A 14,860-nucleotide genomic window follows, 5' to 3' on the forward strand; every position below is an offset into this window, starting at 1 on the left:
TGTAAAATACATAGAAATCAAATATGAGACCCTTACAATTGTGAAGTCTATTAAAGTTTTTCTGTAAGTTAAAGAGCTAAAAACATTGTAAAGAGTAAAAAATAATATTAATTCAGCTAGAAGTAACATAAGGGAAAATTACATATGTCCTAAGGGGGCAGTGCTAAATCAGTGCCATGAAATATTTTTGTATAATTCCAACAAAACCACCTCTAATAAATACTATTTTAAGAAAATTACACTCAGTCTTGCTCTATGACTTTAGATCATGTGTCAGCAAACTATAGCCGATAGGCCAAATCTGGCCCTTTACCTGTTTATTTTATTATTTAGAGACAGGGTTTATGTTATCCATGCTGTACTCAAACTCCTGGCCTAAAGCAGTCCTCCCACCTCAGCCTCCTGGGGAGCTGGGACTACAGGAGCAGGGCCACTGTGCCTGGCTCCCTCACCTGATTTTTGTAAACAAAGTTTTATTGGAACACAGACATATTCATTCATTTCTATATTATCAGTATCTCTTGTTGCTCTACCTCTACAATGGTGAAGTTGAGTAGCTGAGACATATACTGTATGTCCCACAAAGTCTAAACTATTTACTGTCATTTTAAAACAAAAATTTGGCCAACTCCAACTGCAGATAATCATTTGGAAATCTAGTTGAAAATCAAGCTAGTTTGTATGTGAGAATTTCTTATTATCGTAGAATTTAGAATCTTTATGCAAAGATTTATTTTCGAAAATAACATGAAAGTTATAAGGATGTTAGAATAAGGAATGTACAGATAGCAAGTACATAGTAGAGAGAAAGGAAATACTTACATACTTTTTTAAAGATTAAATTGTTTTATTTTTATACTTTTAACATAAGCCTGGCTAATTATTCTTCATTAACTAGGAAAAGGAGTGGCTGCTCTTTATAATAGAGTGTTACTGAAAATGAACTTTGCTACTACTATTATATCACTAAAAAAGTAGAAACATCATTCTTCCTATAGGAATAAAGGAGTAAAGTTAAACATAATTAACTGTTTTTTTAAAATGAGGGGAAGAAACAGCTAAAAGAGGAAGAAAGAGAAAGGGAGGGAGATGTGGAGAGAGGGATGAAAGAGGAAAAATGGAAAGAGGAGAGAAAACCTACTGTACCTTATTCTCTAATTGATATGAAGCCAATTTGTGTACCAAAATTAAGGCCATCTCGGACATGGGAGAAAAACTTGTCAGGATGGCAAGATGTACAGAGGTTGAGATCTTGGTTCTGGTCCTGAATATTCTGTGGAAGAATTCCTCCCCGTTCTAGAAGAATCCTTAGGAAAAATATTTTTCAAAAGAGAGCAAGAGTTTATTGTCCCAATAGCCAAAGCAATATGAAAAAAAAATATGGATGTTGGCATGAAAGAGTTCCAGGAAAGATGTACCTAGAACAATGTATACTGTTATTCAATTACAGAACATGGACTAGTCAGGAAAAAAATGCTACACTGTATCAGCATTTATCACATAAGTTCATATATGCACAGTACAACCTTCCATATTGTCCTATAGACATAATCTAGGTACAGAATTTTATAATCAAAATCAAGTGCTTATTTAAGAAGAAATCTCTACGAAAGTTACCAGGATATCAGACAAAATTAATCTGGCTCAGCCAGAGTATGCTTTTTAGTCATCTGGCCCTTCATCTCCTTTCCTTCTATTAGCCAGATTTTTCTCAGAAAACTTGCTTCTCCATGAACACTTTATGATATGAAATATGACTACAAATTAGTGATACTTGATTTAAAAAGTCACATTTAAGAATCAATTTCAATCTCTTCCACGTCTGTACTAAATGAGGCAGACTCTGGGTAAGGTTTCGGTGACTGGAATGGAAACGTGATTTAAAACACACATTAATTTGCCTTTGTAGTAGTGACAAATAATTTTCACCAGTTATTAATAGGAAAACTTCATAAATTCAAAAATGCAAAGAACTGTAAAAAACTTGAAAGTAAAAATCTGTGTATTTATATTATCTAATATTTTTTCTAAAAAATATATTCCTCTAGTTAATTAGATAATAAGAATAATTTTAAAATATCAGCTTCCTGAGAGTTCATTACATTTAGGAGAATTTAGCTGAGGAATGGCTGTGAAGTAAAGTACATGCCAACTTTTCTATATGAAGTTTAAGTAGATCTCTTAAAATTAAATGCCAGATGTTTCTTCCTTCACTTTCAAATCAATGAGACAAAAAAAAATTCTGTTATGCAAACTCAAATGAAAACAGATTTCATATTTAAAATGAGTGTTTGTGTACATGTTCATGTCAGCTGCTTAAATAACCGCCACCTAAATTCTTCTTAGAGTTACTAATTGTTCTCTAAAATAAATTTCATTTTAGAGCAATAAGAAAGAATCAAACTTGCAGTTGAATGAAATCAGACATACCTTGTGGCTTTACGGATGTCAATATAGGGATTTGGTGAATCAAATAGTTGTACACATGCAGGATGAAGATTATGAAATGCCTCTGCTGATTCTCTTGGAAGAGTAAAACAGCAAGGTCCTACTGAAGGTCCAAGTACAACAACAATGTCTTCCAAACTGCAGCCATATTCTGCTATCATAGCATTCACTGTAGCCATAGCAACACCCAACAAAGTACCTTTCCAACCTGGTAAATAGGAATAAAAAGAGATAAGGAAAGTCAAAATGTAGCAAAATTTCACCTGAATTTATGTCTAAGTTAAAAGTGAGCAGATATAGTTTGTATATTTTCCAAAGTTCAGAAATAATAAATGAACCACAAGATTAATTGTATTATCATGTGGTTTTTGAATGAGCTGCACGACACAAAGCACCTGACACAGAAGAGACACGAAGTGGGAGTTTTCTTCTTCTTCCATTTAAAGATGCTCTATAGTTTTAGCTTCCACTGAGATCACAGCTTAGTCTTCTCTATTTTTCACATTTTAAAAGATTGTGGTTAAACCACAAAATCTACTATTCTAAGTATACAGTTCAGCAGTGTTGAATTCACATTGTTGTATAACCAATCTCCAGAACTTTTTCATCTGATAAAATGGAACCTCTACAACTATTAACAATAACTCCTTGTTTCTTCCTTTTACCAGCCCCTGGCAATCACCATTCTTCTTCCAGTTCCTGTACATTTGATTATTGTAGGTATATAAGTGAAATCATAATACAGTATTTATCTTTTTGTGACTGACTGATTTCACTTAGCATAATGTCCTTAAGGTTCATCTATATTGTAGTATGTGTCAGAATTTCCTGCCTTTTTAAAGCTAAATAATATTCCATTGTATGCACACACCACATTTTGCTTACCCATTCATCTACCAATGTACCTTAGATTGCTTTCACCTTTTGGCTATTGCAAATAATTGTGTTATCAACATTGGTGTGCAAATATCTCTTTGAGTTCCTGATTTCAATTATTTTGGATATACTTCCAGAAGGGGAATTTCTGGATCATATGGTAATCTATTTATAATTGTTTGAAAAATTGCTGTACTGTTTTCCATAGTGGCTACACAATTTCACATTACCACCACCAGTGCACCAGGGTTCCAATTTCTCCACATCCTCAACAACACTTATTTTCTGAGGTTTTAAAATATTAGCCATCCTAATGGATGTGGGGTGATATTTCATTGTGGTTTTGATTTGCATTTCTCTAACTTCTAATCCATGAACACAGAACTTCTCTCCATTTATTTGTGTCTTCTTTAATGTCCTTCAGCAATGTTTTGCAGTTTTCATCTCTCCCTCACTTTTTACAACAAAACCTATTATATTTCAATTAACAGTCTCTTTTTACTCCCTTCCCACTTGCCCAGTCTATCGTTCCCTTGCCATCTCTGCCTTACCTGCCTTGCATCTTACAGTGTTCTAAGATAAAACCATCTTCTTTACTTCTGCTACCTTCTTGTTGCCAAAGACAGAAAGCTAAGAATATTGCATTTTTCCTTTATTCCCTATATCTGAGTTTGATTCAGCTGATATGGTTGGCCGATAATGACTCCCCTTACACCTTCCTTAAGCACTCCATACTCATATCCTTCAAAAGCTAGGCACTCAGGTGAAGGGATCATTTTTTACAGATAAAAGGAGATGATGAAAGCAAGAAGTACTTAGGTGATAGGTTCAGCCTCGACAGGTAACCCACTGGATATGTGGTTATGGGAAGAACAGAATGAAGAAATCAAGTTTCTATCTGTAAGTGGGTAGGATGTCAATAATCAAAATAGGAAACCTAACTGGCAGAGAAGACTTCAGGGAAAAAGATGTTGAGTTTTTGACATAATGATTTTGAGGCACCTAGGAAGATACAGACAGTGATGTTCAAAGGGAAGCAACTAGATATAGGCATTTTGAGTTAAAGAGAGAAATTGTCAGGGCTTTTCTACAGATGAGAGTAGCTCTCTTCTTCAGTGAGCCTCCTTAATTATCCTCTCACTTGTAGTTCATCCACCTCCTTTCTATTTGATTTTTCTCCTACAGCACATGTATATCTATGTATACATATCTGGTTAAAAGATCTTTATTAAAGTAGCCCCATAGAAGAATTTTATCCTTTTTGATATCTGATAAAATAAGTATACAATGTATGTAATTATATTATATTTTAAAGTTAATTTTTTATTTTTACAAATTTTTAGGTTCGGGGGTACATATATGCAGGTTTGTTACATGGGTAAATTGCATGTCACTGGGGTTTCATGTATAAACGATTTCATCACCCAAGTAGTGGACATAGTACCCAATAGACAGTTCTTCAGTCGTCACCCTCCTCCCACCCACCACCCTTAAGTAAGCCCCCATGTCCACTGTTCCTTTCTTTGTGTCCATGTGTACTCAATGTGTAGCTCTCACTTAAAGGATACATATGGTATCTGATTTTCTGTTCCAGCATTAATTCACTTAGGATGGTTTCCAGCTGCATCTATGTTGCTGTAAGGATATGATTTCATTCTTTTGTATGGCTGCATAGTATTCCATTATGTATATGTACCATATTTTCTTTATCCAGTCCACCACTGATGGGCATCTAAGTTGATTCCACATCTTCATTATTGTGAAAAGTGCTGTGATGAACATACATGTGCATGTGTCTTTATGGCAGAATAATTTATATTCCTTTGGGTATATACCCAGTAATGGGATTGCTGGGTTGAATGGTAGTTCTAATTTTAAGTTCTTTGAGAAATATCCAAACTGCTTTCCACAGTGGCTAAACTAATTTACATTCCCACTAGCAGTGTGTAAGCATTTCCTTTTCTCCACAATCTCACCAACATGTTATTTTTTGACTTTTTTTTTATAGCAGCCATTCTGACTGGTCTGAAATGGTATCTCATTGTAGTTTTGATTTGCATTTCTCTAATGATTAGTGATATCAAGCATTTTTTCATATGCTTGTTGACCACGTGTATGTCTTCTTTTGAGAAGCATTTGTTCATGTCCTTTGCCCATTTTTTAATGGTATTATTTATTTGCTTGTTGATTTAAGTTCCTTATAGATTTATTTTCTGCAATTCTATAGGTTTTCTGTTTACTCTGTTGATAGTTTCTTTGCTGTGCAGAAGCTCCTTAGTTTAACTGAATCCCACTTGTCTATTTTTGTTTTTGTTTGCTCTTGAAGTCTTCACCATGAAATCTTTGCCAAGGCCTATGCCTATGTCCAGAATGGTATTTCCTAGGTTTTCTCCTAGGGTTTTAATAGTTTTAGGCTATATGTTTAAATCTTTAATCCATGTTGAGTTGGTTTTTGTATATGGTGAAAGGAAGGGGTCTAGTATCAATCTCCTGCATATGGCTAGCCAGTTATCCCAGCAACATTTATCAAATAGGGAATCCTTTCCTCATTGCTTGTTATTGTCAACTTTGTCAAAGATCAGAGGGTTGTAGGTATATGGCTTTATTTGTAGGTTCTCTACCCTGTTCCATTGGCCTATGTGTCAGTTATGGTACCAGCACCATGCTGTTTTGGTAATAGTAGCTTTGTAGTACAGCTTGAAGGGAGCAATGTGACTCCTCCAGCTTTATTCTTTTTGCTTAGGATAGCTTTGGCTATTTGGGCTCTTTTTTGGTTCCATATGAATTTTAAAATAGTTTTTTTCTAAATCTGTGAAAAATGATATTGGTAGTTTGATAGGAATAGTATTGAATCTATAAATTACTTTGGGCAGTGTAACCATTTTAACAATATTGATTCTTCCTATCCATGAGCATGGAATGTTTTTCCATTTGTTTATATTATCTCTGCTTTCTTTCAGCAGTGTTTTTGTAATTCTTATTGTAGAGATCTTTAACCTCCTTGGTTAAGGCAGCTGTATTCCTAGGTATTTTATTCTTTCAAAATTAACTTATTAATGACTTGAAATTCACATTTATAACTTCATTTTGACTGCTTGATCTTGGATATTTTTAAACTAAATGTTTTCAAACCTAAGAACTAAAAAAAAAAATCCTCTTTTTATATCCAGGAGCCAAGATTCAAATTTTAAATAACTTTTTGACAATGTCATGTAGTAAACCTGACTTCTACTCATTCAATCTCATTATTTCAGCTAGGTCAAAACAAAAATATGCTACTTTCTTTTTTACCTATGAGCTAAAAAGCAAAGTAGAAATAGATTTACAAGTGAAGGAAATTTTAAAGATCATCCCTCATTTCACACAAAATCACAGCTATGGGGTAATCTAAAATACCATTTTAAAATACCTTCAGAAAACAAAACTCCATATCTTTAACACAATATACCTTCTAAAAATACTTCTTTTCTCTCAGAGAATAGTTGCAGTTAAATACATTAAATGATTTAAACTAAAAACAGTTTTCAAAGCATCTTGCTTTTTCCTACCTCCCTAGCTTTACACTTGCAGCTCCATCTGGGTGAATACTTTTCTGAAACATGCCTAACATTCCCATTTCCTATAGCCTGGATTTCAAGGATTCTCAACCAAAGGCAGTACCACTCCCCTAGGGAGTGTTTTGAAAAGCTTGGAGGGTTTCATTGTTGTTTGGTTGGTTGGTTGGTTTTGGTTATTACAGGAACTAGAGGTGCTACTGTCATTAAGAATTTCAGGGGCTAAAGACACTTAATCTGCAATATGGTATTATCTTGACCAAAATGTTAATAGCACCCTTACTGAGGAACACTGTTACTAAGCCAAAACCAACAAATTCCTTAGGAATCAACCTAGGTGCGACCTCCTTTGGGAATTCTACTACAATTCATATAATTTGATGTGGATACTCCTCTTAGCCGTCCCTATAATAAAACTATGCCGCCCCCTCCCATCATTACATTTACCACAGTGTAATGTAATTAACTGTTTGCCATGTCTATCAGAAAGAAATTACAATTTTTCCTGCACAATAAAATGAGTAAAATCCTAAATGTTTAATTAAGTATACTTACCAGCATGAGCAACCCCACATGCTTTTTTGACTGGATCTGCAAAAACTATTGGTATACAGTCAGCACCAAGGGCTGCTATTGTGACTCCTCTCTGATTTGTGGTTATTCCATCATAAGAATCAGGCTCCTTTCTTCCCATAATCCAGATGTCATTGGAATGATGAGTCTAATACCAAAAATGTGCAACAAAAATGTTTTGGAAGTGGGATTTCTCATACCATAAGCTTTCCTGAAGGTATTCATTATAGTATAAAATTATATAACCAGTTTAAGATTACTAGCATTCATTAAATATATCACTTTTGTATATGAGAAAACACAAAATTTACTTATAATTTAACTATTTAAGCTTTTGGTATTATACTCTCTGATAGTTTATACAAAGAAAAGCACAGTTTAACGTTATAAAATTCAATATAGTGAATAATGAACATCTTTCCATAAAGATAGGTATAACACTTCTTAATGCACTTTCTACAAAATGAAAATTTTTCCTGTAAAAGAAAGTTAATTACCAAATCAATGATACTTTTACTTTTCCCAGACTCAAGTAAAGCTAGAATTCTGTAAGGAATAAGACATTATTTCATCAACTATGACCCTAGTTCCTCCTGAAGTAGATTTATAAAATAATGGCCTTTCTCTACCACCATGCAGTTCCCTTTCTTCAAATCAAAAAGGGCAGTGGTAGTATACTCTCTAAGAATTAACTGTACTTTTAGAATTGAGGACTCCAGATGAAATATACAGTAGGCTCTTGAATAATGTCATTTTATTCCACATCATTTCATTATAATGTTAATGAAAAAAATTGACTACCCACCCTGTCACTGACTGTGTGAGGTTTGCACCTTCTCCTCATGTCTGCGTGGGTTTTCTCTGGGTAACCCAGTTTCCTCCCACATCCCAAAGAAGTGTATATGAGATGAATTGGGGTGTCTACCTGGTCCCAGTAGGAGTACATGTGTGTGTGTAAAACACCCTGCAATGGAATGGCATCCTGTCAAGGGTGGGTTATGACCTTGGATCCTGATCTGCCAGGATAGACTCCAGCTACCTGAAGCCCTGAACCAAAACAATTTGATAGTTATCTTAATTTGTTTTTATTACTCTTTTGTAAATGTATGTCTAGCTCATATTTATTTCAATATTTAATATTAGGAATGTGTTGGTCTTTATTTAGAAGTTTGGTGATGTTTTTGTGACAAGAAATATGCCTTAGAAACTTTATTCTTATTTATATCAATTAGCCTATGGTAAAATTGGTTTTATTATGTCGTTTCGCTTAAAGTCACAATTTCCAAGAACCCATCAACATTAAAGGATGACTTACTCTGTGTGTGTGTGTGCATATATATGCCTGTGTGTGTGTGTGTGTGTGTGTATAAAATAGAACTGATCTTTAGGCTATGGTGTATAAATCTAAGAAAAACAACCACAGCATTATTCTAAAACTTTGGATGAAAAAGCAGATACAAAAGTTAAATAGCTTAAAGTCCATGTAGTTAGTAGTAAAGTAAAAAATATACTTTAGATCTTTCAAAATATAAAGCAAAGTTTTACCTTTATTCGGTAAAATTTCTCCATATTAAATCCTGCAGCATTCGCCAACCTACGCAGATTTTCTTGAACCACTGCCTTGGGATCTCTCCGTTTGGAACTACTGAAGAGATTGAATGAGCTAAGAGTTGGTATATAAGATATTCCACCTGTTCTTGTAGTAAATCCATGTATGAAAATATCTGTTGAAGATAAGCAGTGAAGATTTAAAAGACGCTATTCAAAATACCAGTCTCTCAATTAGACCTTCCCTGATCACTGCTATCTGCCCTTGTTATTTGGCTTCTAATTTCTATGGCATTTTGTACCTCCATAGGTTCTTATGGCGTTCTGCTTTGTGTTTATTTTACACTCCCTATGAGATCGTTGCTCTTCAAAAGGTATCTTGTGTCTCATCTGGCTTTGTTATATCTAACAGCATATAGCTCACAGAAAATATTGTTTAACCAAGAAGCAAGATTGATTGTTTTAAATTTTACTCTTCTATGAAGGTGCCAATGATTTGAAATTTCAGAATTTCTAAATAGAAGATTTTAAGTGTCATAAATCTCATTGCAAAGGAGGGCTAGATTATTTGTCTCAACATCAAATTTTCATAAAGCAAATTTATTTATTTGGGGTGGCTTTGAAGGCGTTATCCCTTGACCCTGATACTATAGGGTCATACATGATAGCTCTGTGTTGCCACTGATGCTAATGAGTAATAAGCCCATAACAGTCAACAAAAGGAGGAAAAAAAGAGGTGAACTACCTCTGAAGAAAGATTGGTTTTTCATGTACAAAGTAAAAACAACAGTTAGTGGTTAATATACCTGGGATCAAAGGAGAAGTGATAATAGTTAATTCTCCTCTCAGTGCTGGCAGACTTCTCAAAAATGTTTCTATTTCATTCTGAATTTCTCTTAGTTCTTGAGCTGTGATTATGTTTATTTCAATGGACTGTTTAAAAAGGCCTCCCCTCAAAGTCACTTGCAAATCTTCAAATTCGAAATTGTAAACATCAGTGAAGAGTTGATCAATAAAAGCTTTCATTAATGCCTTCCTGTGCCTGGGTACAATTACCTTAATGCTGCTCAGATTTCTTTCATCAATTTTCTGTTTAATGGTATACAAACAGGCAGCCATGCTGGGACAGCTAACAATCTCAAATTCTTTCAAGAGAGCTGATAATCCATTGCCTGTTTCTAATTCACAATTATCTTGTTCTCCATCCCTTTCATAGCTGATGTTACTGCAACACATTATACAAAGAAACTTGGCCTTGGCGGCATGGTGGTACTGGACAGCATTCAAAGTCTTCAGTAATGTCTGATGGCAGTTTTTTTGAGAGTTCAATTTCAAACCAAAAAGATCAATCAAAACTGCTTCTGCCATCCTTGAAAGAATACTTTTGTGCCAAATCACCTGCAAATAAAAATTAGTATAAGAATATAAAATTATATAAATCCTCTTATAGTTACAACAGAAATTTGTGGTAGATTAAAAAAGAATAATTACATTGATTTTAAAATGTAACTAAAATAGTAAATCTAGGCCCCTCCAAGAAAAGCCAGTCTATTCTGTCACAAGAGAACCATGACAGTGAAAGCAAAGCCATCTTTTAATTCGTTTTGTGAAAATGCTGGTACATCTTTCCAGCAGCACAACAGTTCCTCTGTTTTGTTTACATAGAACTTTTAAGTAAGGAATTACTTGCTGAGTTTAGACAAAGTCCTGTTTTTAAATTGCAGGTTGTCAACCTGTGTGATATATCATTAGTCCTGACATGACTGTCATATTAGGTCTCATCCTTTCATATGCAGGGGCTTAAGTTCACGAAGCTAAATGGAGCTGCACGCGAAATTCGCCTTTTAAGATGATTAAAAGCTGAGATGGCTAATAAGAGTTCCCCTGAGGATTTGCGCAGTACTCCACACTTAGCAATGACCACAAAAGGTATAGTGATTTGGACGAGACAGGCTTCCTCGCAACTTTCTTAATTCATTCTCCCCATCCAGCTTTGCTCACCTCCAGCCCAGCCCTCCCACCCCATCCTGCGGGTCTCCAGTGACCCCCTTTGGCTACGCCCTTTGGCCCAAGGTTTTCTCCTGCCGCTTCCCCTAACCTTCTCTCCCCATCGCTCGGGGCTCCCTCTGAGGTTCATTTAGCCAGTTTTGAGTGGGTGACTGTCCCCCTTCCCTGTTCATTGTGAAATTTCCGCCCAACGTGTGTCGCCCCCGGGTCCCTGTTCCTCCTGCCCACCTCGGCTCACGGGGCGCAGGCTGTGGCTCTGCACCTGCCCGTGCACCTCCACCGGCCGCTCACCGCCCATTCGGGACTTCCTGTCGGACAACGCGCACCAGAGGCGATTCCGGCCGCGCCTTCCCGCTTTTCACCTTCGGTTGCACACAGGTCTACAGCGACCTCTGTGACGATTTGCCGCCCCGACCCTCGTCCTGAGCCCCAAAGAAATTGGGCAGCCGCGAGCGGGTCAACTGGAGTCGTAAGCTCGGCCCAGCGGCGACGACACCCGCCCCGCCTCACCTCACCCACCTCGCCCCGCCTCACCTCACCCACCTCGCCCCGCCTCACCTCACCCACCTCGCCCCGCCTCACCTCACCCACCTTGCCGCCGCCGCACAGATTCCCCGCCTGCCGGTCCCGGGATCCCAGGGGAAACCTGAAGGCCGGGGCCCCGCGGGCCAGCTGCCGGGAGGCGGGAGGGAGCTTGGGCAGGGCCGCCCGGCGTGCTTGGTGCGGACGCTGCAGGCCCAGCACGAGCGCTGGGGAATCCCGGGATGAGCCAAGCGCCGCGAGCCCGCTGCTGCCTCAGCAGTTCCGGGTCTAGGCGGCCTGCCGAGCCGGCACCCAGCAGCCCCGCCGGCGTTAGAGGAACAGGAACCAGAGTCCCGCGAGGGCCCTCGGCTCGGAGCCAGGCGGGTTAGCGGGCGGGAGTGGGCAGGCCGAGTCCGGAAAGGGTCGCCAGGAGGCAGCTAGGGGCTCCGTCATGGGGGATGGGGCGGCGGAACGGCCGAACCCGGGAGCGGGCGCGGGGCGGCAGGAGCTGCAGGTCTCCAGAGGGCACGGGGAGGGGAACTAAGGGCCCGGTTAGAGAGCGGGACGGAGGGCACCTTGAGGGGGCGGTGGGAATGGCGGGTCGCGTGAGGTGGGGCTGCCGGAGCCACCTCGCGACCAAACCGCAGTCTCCCTTCTGCTAACGGAAGCCGTTTCCCAAGAGAGCTGAAGTCCGCGCTTCCGGTCTCAGGGACGCCTCGAGACCCAGCAGCGTTGTCAGGACGCTGGGTTTCCTCACCGCAGCCCGGGACCAGTCCCTTGTCATGTTAGCTCTTGGCAGCTTGTCCCATGCAGGGCTCAAGTCAGGGGGCCTCTCGAGGAGATGTTTTTAGTGTTTTTTTGTTGTTCGTTTGTTTCCAGAAACAAGCTGTTGTCTCTCCTCCAATGCCTTTGTGCTGATTCTTGTTGACCAACACTCTTTCGAGCGCCTTCACTTGCGTTGACAACATGGATGACCTCTATGGCCTTTTAAAATATGTGCCACTAGCAGGACTTAAGTAAAAGGCCCTCATCCCTAACTAAAATCATGATAAAGGTGCAGTTTAGCATCCCTGAGCTGTCCTCCAAGAATATAACGTTCATTTATTTGAAAATAGCAGTTAGGACATGGAAAGCCAGTGTATGCCAAAGGGAAAAAATATCCGACTTTCCAAGAGTAAGAGAAATGGTGCTTCCTGAGGAACTGTTTATGATGAAACGAGAGGTCCTTTTTACATTTACTGTTGCTCATTTGGTAGGCGCTAAAGAACCTTTTGTCTCATAATCTCAGCTGGGGGTTTGGAAGAGCCCTCTGGAGTAGGCATGTTCTTGTGCTTGACTAGAGAATGGGAGCACTAACCCGGAATAGGAACCCACCCTTCAATAGCCCTAGCACCAGTTTTGTCAAAATTCGTGTTTTCTTTGGTCATTTGTTAAGAACCCCAAGCGGTAGATGGTACACGAAATCAGAAGGTGCACTCTGCCTTGAATCTGTGTTAAATATCATTAGGTTGGTGCAAATGTAATTGCGGGTTTTGCCATTGACAAAGACCACAATTACTTTTGCACCAGCTTAATACCTCAAGCAAAATAGAGGTCTTTTAGTTACAAAGGTTTTAAACATTTATCTCTGTTTTTACAATGGTGGGATTCGTATTCTTTCATGCAACAGTAGTGGCAGTAAAAAAAATGAAAAAGAAAATATTTCAAAAGAATGAAGTTGTCAGGGAAGAGAGAGTTTGTTATATTGTATTTGCATACCATTTCCTTTCACCATCTGGTCCTAGCTTCATGTCCTAACACTTCCTCATCCCATTTTCACTCTATCTTACTCCAGTGGTTCTCAGTCTTGACTGCAAATCAGAATTGCAAGGCAACTTAAAAAAAAAAAATTAATATAGAGACTCCACCCCAGATATACGTTGAATCATAATCTCTAGGAGTCAGGCCTGAACATGTTTTCCTTTTTTTGTTTAGTTTTAATCTCTATGTATGATTCAGATGCATAATTAAGTCTGAAAAAATAAAAACGCCCTATTCCCAAGCCACTCAAATAAAAGCTGTTCTTTAGAGGCCACATGATTTCATTCTTTACATTTGCAATTCCTCTACTTAGCAAAATACCCTCCTCTTTATATGCCTAACTGCTACTTTTTGTTCAAGGCTCTTCAAGCTCAAACATAATCTTCCCTGAATCCCCATCCCTCATCAAGCAAAATTAATAGCTTCTTTACATGTTGTTCATATATAAGAAGCCCTCTCATAGATGTAGTCTGGGCCCCTAGCCAAGCAATAAGTGAAAAAAATGGTTAAATATTGAATTGTACACTTTATACGGATGAACTTTGTGGTATGTAAATTATATCTAAAAGAAGCTTTTTTGAAAGAAAAAAGGTCAGTTAAACCACAGAGTCATGAAAAAGTATAGCAAATACCTTAAACTGTATTCTAACCTAAAACAACTGTGTGTTCATTTGCCAATCTATTGAGAAGGTCCAAGACCTTTTCTTTGCATGTAGTCTACTGATTGGAATTCTGCATGCTATCTCTTGCATAAACCGTACCCATAAACCATCAGCTAAGATTTCCCAAGATTTTGTTCTTTTAAGGGGAAAATAACTTAAAGGTACTTGTGAAGCAATCTGAGAGCAGATTTATACTTTATAAATTTTTTTTTTTTTTTTTTTTTTTTTTGAGATGGAATGTCGCTCTGTCACCAGGCTGGAGTACAGTGGTGCGATCTTGGCTCACTGCATCCTCCGCCGGGTTCAAGTGATTCTCCTGCCTTAGCCTCTTGAGTAGCTAGGATTACGGGCATGCACCACCACACCCGGCTAATTTTTGTATTTTTAGTAGAGATAGAGTTTCACCATGTTGGCCAGGATGGTCTCGAACTCCTGACCTCGTGATCCACCCACCTCAGCCTCCCAAAGTGCTGGGATTACAGGCGTGAGCCACCATTATACTTTATAATCTTTTACAGTTAATCTCACATACCTTTGTTGGGTCTTTCCAAAATATTAAACATAGATTTTTAAAGAAACAATTTTCACACTCTTTCATTGGTTTATACAATGTAAAGTTACAAAAGCACAATATCAAGTACAACTGGCAAAAACAGATTTGCAAACACAAGTAAGTCATAAGATTGAACTAGTCAATTGATAGGACCAGAAATGGGCAGATTTACTAGATAACAGTTTCCTAGCATGATATGGGAATTAGTCACTTATGACTTACAAAGGAAATAGAGTGAGTTAACTGGTTAGAGGTTATGTGTAGACAGGCTAAGACATCAGCTGCTGTACCTCTCCATTTTAATTGACTATGTGTCT

At 38.2% G+C, this 14,860-nt stretch overlaps 2 protein-coding genes across 39 annotated transcripts in view; one reads left to right on the forward strand and one right to left on the reverse strand.

The window, feature by feature from the left end:
- LOC105491710 (laccase domain containing 1) overlaps positions 1-11,719 on the reverse strand; it is a 143,574-nt gene extending 131,855 nt beyond the window's left edge. For 4 of the 5 annotated variants that reach the window (XM_071081357.1, XM_071081361.1, XM_071081359.1 and 1 more), the window contains exons 1-6: positions 11,598-11,719; positions 9,806-10,397; positions 8,997-9,175; positions 7,434-7,599; positions 2,431-2,656; positions 1,147-1,307 (exon numbers count right to left, since the gene is read on the reverse strand). In XM_071081357.1, coding sequence (XP_070937458.1) covers positions 1,148-1,307; positions 2,431-2,656; positions 7,434-7,599; positions 8,997-9,175; positions 9,806-10,367 — 1,293 coding nt within the window. In that variant the 5' untranslated portion in view covers positions 10,368-10,397; positions 11,598-11,719 and the 3' untranslated portion in view covers position 1,147. Of the gene's footprint in view, positions 1-1,146; positions 1,308-2,430; positions 2,657-7,433; positions 7,600-8,996; positions 9,176-9,805; positions 10,398-11,234; positions 11,360-11,597 lie in introns of those variants that run through there. The other variant, XM_071081358.1, reaches the window with a different exon arrangement.
- Positions 1-14,860, forward strand: part of LOC105491709 (coiled-coil domain containing 122) — a 101,116-nt gene that overhangs the window by 50,164 nt on the left and 36,092 nt on the right. For 5 of the 34 annotated variants that reach the window (XM_071081363.1, XM_071081386.1, XM_071081380.1 and 2 more), the window contains exon 1: positions 11,776-11,912. The exons of 1 other annotated variant lie outside the window; for it this stretch is intronic. The gene's annotated coding sequence lies outside the window, so the exon portion shown is untranslated. Of the gene's footprint in view, positions 1-9,034; positions 9,125-10,909; positions 10,929-11,336; positions 11,476-11,744; positions 11,913-12,197; positions 12,781-14,860 lie in introns of those variants that run through there. 28 more of the 34 variants (XM_071081385.1, XM_071081389.1, XM_024796018.2 and 25 more) reach the window with 16 other exon arrangements.

Source organism: Macaca nemestrina, chromosome 16, assembly GCF_043159975.1.
Source record: "Macaca nemestrina isolate mMacNem1 chromosome 16, mMacNem.hap1, whole genome shotgun sequence".
NCBI classification, from domain to species: domain Eukaryota; kingdom Metazoa; phylum Chordata; class Mammalia; order Primates; family Cercopithecidae; genus Macaca; species Macaca nemestrina.